At 37.8% G+C, this 7426-nt stretch overlaps 1 protein-coding gene across 1 annotated transcript in view; it reads right to left on the bottom strand.

Moving 5' to 3' along the window:
• Positions 1-7426, bottom strand: part of CSMD1 (CUB and Sushi multiple domains 1) — a 1345565-nt gene that overhangs the window by 335084 nt on the left and 1003055 nt on the right. The window contains 2 exon segments of the mRNA XM_019474454.1: positions 666-804; positions 4992-5186. Coding sequence (XP_019329999.1) covers positions 666-804; positions 4992-5186 — 334 coding nt within the window.

Here is a 7426-nt window from a genome sequence, read left to right as displayed (position 1 = left end):
CGAGGGAGTCCACAGCTCCTCCTAGTTTAATATCGTTGGCAAACTTACTTAATGTACATTTGATTCCTGTGTCCAGATCATTTATAAAAACATTAAAAAGCACTGGCCCTAAAATTGAGCCCTGTGGAACCCCACTGGTGACTGGCCGCCAGCCTAATGTAACTGCATTTACTATAACTCTTTGAGCCCGACATGTCAGCCAATTGCTCATCCAATGTAATATGGACTTGTCTAGCCATGTAATGTATGTTGCATCTGAAAAAAATCCTAACAGGAAAAAAACCCCACATCCAACACACAATACTCAGAATTTTTTTAAAAAATCTTTTTTTTTCCCTAGGAAAATTATGTTCTCTTATACTAAGACCTGGTCATCATCAGGGACAATATATAGTTGTACCAGAATACAAAAGCAGTCAAAAGTCCAAAAGATATCCTTAGTTATGTGCTAGGAGGTGGACATTTAATGCAAATTGTTGAAAACATAAATAAAGGCAATGTAAATACAGTTTTAAACTTTAATTTTCTGCTTGAGGAATAGTATTGTGAGTGTTGCATTGCAATTTCTTTTTCTGGTTTGGTTTCTTAAAGAATATTTTTCTTCTACAATGTTGAAACAAATATTTGTGCTCATACATTACTTTGTTTGATTTTATGATTCTCACCTGTCAAAAGTGATCTTAATGGAATGTCCTGGTCTCGCTTCAATCACCCATTCACAATTAAGTGAGTCCTTATAATATCCTGGCCACCCTGGAGGTAAGATAACACCACTTGATGCTGTCAAATGTCCACCACATGGTGCTGAAAGAAAAAAGCATGTATACTTATATCATACACAGTATTTCTAATACAATATTATATTCAAAGAACTTATAAAAATTTAATTAAAAAGCATATAAAAATAAGTTTAATATACAACACAACTAAATTTTCTACATTATGTTATGAGCAATTTGTTTTCTTCAGAATCATAAGTCCTGCAATGTATTTTGTCATAGCTTATTACTCTATACATATCTTAATACACAGAGCATGGCACTTGATTTTGCCAGCCTTCCTTCTGTTGAAAAGCACATTATCTCATTAAAAAATAATGTATCATCATTTTTTAGTTCTAGTATGATTCCACATGTATGTGGAAATACCAGAGAAATTGTTCCAAGTAATTTATAGTTAATTATTTTCATTGTACTGTGTCATCTAATACCTTTTTGAGTAATCATTTATCTCAGTGGAACTGATTGTTGTAAATATTCCATCGAATCATAGAACAGTTGAAGTTGGAAAGGACCTCTGGAAATCATCTTGTCTATCCTCTGCTCATTACAGCAGATGGCACAGGACCATGTCCAGTCAGGATCATCCCTCCCTCCAAAGGCAGACACTGCACAGCCTCTGGGGGCAGTCTGTTCCAGTGTTTGATCACTCTCACAGTGAAAGGTTTTTGTTATGTTTAAACAGAATTTCTTGTATTTCAGTTTGTGTCCATTGCCTCTTGTCCTGTCACTGGACACCACTTAGAAGAGTCTGGCTCCATCTTCTTCACACTGTCCCATCAGGTATTTATACACATGGATAAGATGCCTCCTGAGCCCTGAGCCTTTTCTTCTCCAGTCTAGACAACCCCAGTTCTATCAACCTCTTATATGACACACGCTCCAAGTCTTTAATCATCTTTGTGAACTTTCACTGGATTCACTGCATTATGTCCACATCTCTCTTGTACTGGGGATCCCAGGACTGCACACAACACTCCCGACATAGCCTCACCAATGCTGAATAGAGGTGAGGACCTGTCATTTCCTCTCAGCCCAATTCCCCGACCTGTCAAGGTCCCTCTGAACAGCAGCACAAGCATATGGTGTATCAGCCACTCCTCCCAGTTTTACATCATCCACAGACTTGCTCAGAGTGCACTCTGTCCCAGCATTCAGATCATCACTGAAGATTTTAAACAGTATTGGACCCGGTATCGACCCCTGGGGTACACCACTACGGACTAGCCTCCAGTTGGACTTCATGCCACTGACCACAACCCCATGAGCCCAACAGTTCAGTCAGTTTTCAGCCCACCTCACTGTTCACTTCTCTAGCCTATACTTCAATTTGTCTATGAGAATCTTACATGATACAGTGTCAAACACCTTACTAAAACTGAGATTAAAAATATCCATCAGGCCAGTCATCTCATCACAGAAGGCTATCAGGTTGGTCAGGCATGATTTCCCCTTCATAAATCCATGCGGACTGCTCCCAGTCACCATCTTGTTCTGCATTGTTTGGAAATGGTTTCCAGGAATATTGCTGCATCACCTTTCCCAGTGATCAAGGTGAGACCTGTAGTTACTCGGATCCTCCTTTCCTTTCTTGAAAATAGGAATTTGCTTTCTTCCAGTCCTCAGGAACCTCCCTGGGTTAAATAACCTTCCCAAGATGATTGAGAGTGGCCTTGCAATGTCATTGGCTGGCTTCCTCAGCACTCTTGGGTGCATCCCATCAGGCTCATTCCTATATGTCAAATTTGTTTAAATGTTCTCTAACTTGATCCTCCTCCATAAAAGGGAAAAAAGTATTGCAACAAGGCTATGGAAGTAACAGGGCTAGACAGGGAGCATTTTTCAGAGCAGGATCAGAGGACTTTGGTGCAGGATTAAACAACAGCAGAAATGACTGAACAAATTTTGGGAAACATGAGTCCCTTAAAAAATTAATCTGTCATAGCACAGGGCTTTGGGATGTTCTATTTTACTAAAGGTTATGGAGCAGTTTGAAACAGGAAGGTTTTCAAGGTCAGGTAAATTTATCTTAGTATCATTTGTATTACCCTCAAGTAGTCAGTGGTATCATTATCAGCAAATTCCATATTGCAGTGCAGGAAATCTTGTCACTTTTCTTCTGTTCCTCTAAGTAGTGACAAGCAAACCTATTATGCCATATGGAAATGAATAGCAACATGAATTTGTAAGTAATAAATTAATATTCCTAGTTTTTATTCAATAATTTTATCAAAAGAAATTGAACTCAGAGAGGTTATTTCATTTAATTCATGACTCGCACTTGTCTCTGGGAGGTTTTTCCAGATTTAAGAAAGTGGGGGGAAAAATCAACCCACAAAACACGAAACATACACACTGAATTGTCTCTGGGGCAAAATGATTGGCCAGGAAAATGGCATTTACATTACATGTGTATAGTTAATGAAGAATGAAATGTATTCCATGGTGGTTTTCTAAATTAAATTTTGTCATATTAAAAACAAGAACAACCAGAAGACTGTTGATCCTCACCTGGTTATAACACATCACTTACTTCACGTATTTCAGGTGTTGCTTATAGAGATTATTAAGTATACAAAGACACAGAGCAGAGCAACAACAACAAAAAATAACAGTTGCTCAGAAATCTCAGTCAACTACAAGCAAACTAAATTATCTCTAAACTAGCAAAGATGCTTAGTCCATACTGTAATCCAAACCCAGAAACTCCTTCAATTATCAACTAGAAAGAGAATCCACATCAGAAAGGAACACATCCTGAATGTAAGTTAAAAGAACTATACTTCCTTCTGTACCAAATCAAACAATAGACAAAATCTAAAAAAAGAGTCTAATAGCTTAATCCTTTCCTCATTAAAAACTAGATAAACATCCTGCAAGGTTCAAAGAAAGGATAACTGAGCGGTACCTATGTATTTTCTTAAAGAGTCATTTCTGCATTTGTTTTCTCTATCATTTTTTTCCTCAAAGTGCTCATCTTGTGCCCTTTATCTATGTGTTTGTGGAAATAAAATTACACAAAGATTACATTGAATACATTATCAGTTGTGTATAGAGTTTCAAAATGAGAAAACATCTTTTGATGAAGAACCTCACCTTACTCCCTGCTTTGGGGTGGGCTGGTTTTGCTCTAGGCAGAAAAACCTGCTCCACTCCATAACTCATTGCATGGCTGAATCAGGATAAGAAATCCTGCTAATACAACATCTAGGTTCACATACCCTACTTCTACCAGGCTGCTAACATGTTTTTTCCAGTGTCTCTAAATTTTCTTAGAAATGCAGTCTTATGAGAACTGAGTTGTCAAACTGCCCAAATAACAAAAACGACAAAATTGATATGATCCAGATCCTTAAGTTACTGCAATGACACTGGAATTAATGGAGCTGTGAGATTTACACCAGTTAGAAGGTTTGGATTAGTTTCTTTAAAAAAGTATCATTAATTGAGTGTCTGACTATATATCTATTGTTTACTAAAAGATACAAGATTTTTTGAACATTACTTTTGAAAGACACACTGTAGTCATTTATTAAATACATCCATATGTCTTGCCTGAGGACCCATCACTGTCAAACATCAAGGAACCAGCCTACTTTTTCTTTTTTTTTCCTCACTGTATTTCACACTAAAGAGAGATTTAATCCTAAGTGTAGCTCATCTTAGTCTGTTTATTCACCTAGGCAAGAACAAGCAAACAAATTTGGATTTTTTTGGGGAATATAATGAATATTAAACATAGCTCTGATTTTCACTATATTTCTCAGGAAAAAATGTACTGCAGGTTAATATGCTGCATACAGAAATTCAGGTATACTTTTGTTCTGAGACAAAGGTGCAAATTTTTAAAAAGGACTTTTAAATAGAAACTTTACTTCACTTTTCTATGTGGTAGATAATTATGTTCTTCAGTATGCTACAGCCAAAACTGTTATAACAGCTATAACTCACAACCAAGTAATGATGGTGGCAATCAGAACTTGAAAAGAATAGCAACCAGGTTTTTAGAATACTAATTTATTCCAAGAATGTAAAAGCAAGCTACCTTGTTTCTATTATTGCTCTCTCATTTGACTGGAAGAGTGTTATAAAAAGATGAATGGATAACTTCAGCTAAAGCAGTCTTATTTATGTGCAAAATGTAAAAAGTAAGCTAATTTTAATGGTTTCATTATTCAAACCATAGGTGCAAAGTAAAGATTGTGCCCTTACCTTCACAACGTGGGACAGTAGAACTCCATACTACATTTCCATCTTGCATAATACATGTTATGGATTCAGAGCCTTGGGTCTTCACAAAGCCATCATCACAGTGAAAGGAAACAGAACTTCCCAGAAGAAATCTGTCTCCAAAACGCCTCCCATTTATAGGAATGCCTGGATCATGGCACTCATTCTGACCAAAGGCTGATACAAACATAGTAGTAATAATAGTAATAATAACAACAACAATAATAGTATTAGTAATAATAACAGTAACAACAACCACCCCTCTAAACTTTGTCTATCACAGTGAAAGGAAACAGAACTTCCCAGAAGAAATCTGTCTCCAAAACGCCTCCCATTTATAGGAATGCCTGGATCATGGCACTCATTCTGACCAAAGGCTGATACAAACATAGTAGTAATAATAGTAATAATAACAACAACAATAATAGTATTAGTAATAATAACAGTAACAACAACCACCCCTCTAAACTTTGTCTCTTTTTTTTTTTTTTTTTTTTGAGGGGGGAATAACCTTTGATAAGTAACAAGATTACAATATAATTGAAAGTATAGAAAACTCCTCAATAAAAAGTCAACATTAAATCCAATGGCATTCACACAGATGCAACATAGTTCAAATTCTGAAGGTTTTTAGTTATGTGTGGCTTAGATACACAAGAACACTTTGCTTAAATTTCCCTCTGGACAAAATCCAGCTGTTTGCCTCTAATGTAGTAAGTATGGTTTCACATTGCAGCTAATCTGACAGAAATACAGGCTACTGCTAAACAACTATGGACACTGCCTAGGCCAAAGAGAAAGATTTCCCAGTGGGACGCTGAGAGCAGTCTTCCTCCATCTAGTGGGGTGGCAACACAAGGTGCAACCCACAGGGACCCACACCTCCATGTGCATGTGTGACCTCACAGGGGGTGTTCTCACCAGTATGTGGATCAGTGAGTTGCAGAGAGCAGCAGTGTGGGTGCATGTAAAACTAGGGGTCCTCCATGCCTTTCAGGAGGTTTGTGCAAGTAAGGGAACCCACTTCAAGTAAAAGGGGTGAGTGCTTGTAACACATACATCCTGTGAGGGGAAGGTGTATATGTAAAACTCAGCAGGGCAGGATTAAGATGGATTAGAGTGGAAATATATTTACAAATTTATATGTGTTAAGATAAACCAGGCAGCACAAGGAGGCACCAAGTGTAGTCACAACACCAAGCCTGTCAGAGTTCAAGGAGTGTCTGGATGACGCTCTTAGTCATATGGTTTAGTTTTAGGTAGTCCTGCAAGGAGCAGGGGTTTGGACTCGATGATCCTTATGGGTCTCTTCCAACTCAAGATATTCTATGATTCTATGATTCTAAGATTTTATGTGTCTAACATTGTAGTTTATCTGTTGAATTGCTGATATTGATCATGAATCTACAGTTCACTGATTGTCAGTTATGTTTCATTAATAAATCAATAAACTGTTTTGATCCTGATTTGATTTAAACCAAATGAGTAGAGCACTTTTTCCCTGCAACACATAGGAGGTCCAGAAGTACTAGGACTTTGGCTGAACTTAAACTAAGCATTTCCAATGAACACGAAGGATTCATAAATCAGGGGCACTCCCACTTGTCATCTTAGTTTCCCACTGTGGAGGCATATATGCACTCAGATAATTCTAGCACATAAGGCATGCATCAAGCTCAGCGGTAACACCTACTCTAATAAGAAAAGTGTGGTGGAAAACTCTTTTTGCATAATACCTAGGTGATCAGGACTCTCAAGGAGTTTAATCCATGAGTATTACATTCCTGACTGCATAATTCTCCAGCTTCAAATAGAAATACTAAAGATTGTCCTTATTACAGTCTGTCTTTACTTTGGTAGAATAGCATATGGAACAAGGGATCTGAATAATCATAGAATCATAGAATCATTGAGGTTGGAAAAGACCTCTAAGATCATCGAGTCCAACCGTCAACCCAACACCACCATGCCCACTAAACCATGTCCCTAAGCACCTCATCGACACGTCTTTTAAATACCTCCAGGGATGGGGACTCAACCACTTCCCTGGGCAGCCTGGTCCAATGTTTCACCACTCTTTCAGTAAAGAAATTTTTCCTTACATCCAATCTAAACCTCCCCTGGCGCAACTTGAGGCCATTTCCTCTCGTCCTATCACTTGTTACTTCAGAGAAAAGACCAACACCCACCTCGCTACAACCTCCTTTCAGGTAGTTGTAGAGAGCGATGAGGTCTCCCCTCAGCCTCCTTTTCTCCAGGCTAAACAACCCCAGTTCCCTCAGCCACTCCTCATAAGACTTGTTCTCCAGACCCCTCACCAGATGATGACATTGTTTCTCTTCTTCAGTGTTTCCTTTGCAGCAGCTTTTTTTTTTTTTTTTTTTTTTTTTTTTCAGCTGAAATTATTGGGTTTTTTT

The sequence above is a fragment of the Aptenodytes forsteri genome, unplaced genomic scaffold, assembly GCF_000699145.1.
Source record: "Aptenodytes forsteri isolate BGI_AS27 unplaced genomic scaffold, ASM69914v1 Scaffold100, whole genome shotgun sequence".
Lineage (NCBI taxonomy): Eukaryota > Metazoa > Chordata > Aves > Sphenisciformes > Spheniscidae > Aptenodytes > Aptenodytes forsteri.
This window is presented reverse-complemented; position numbering and strand designations above follow the sequence as displayed.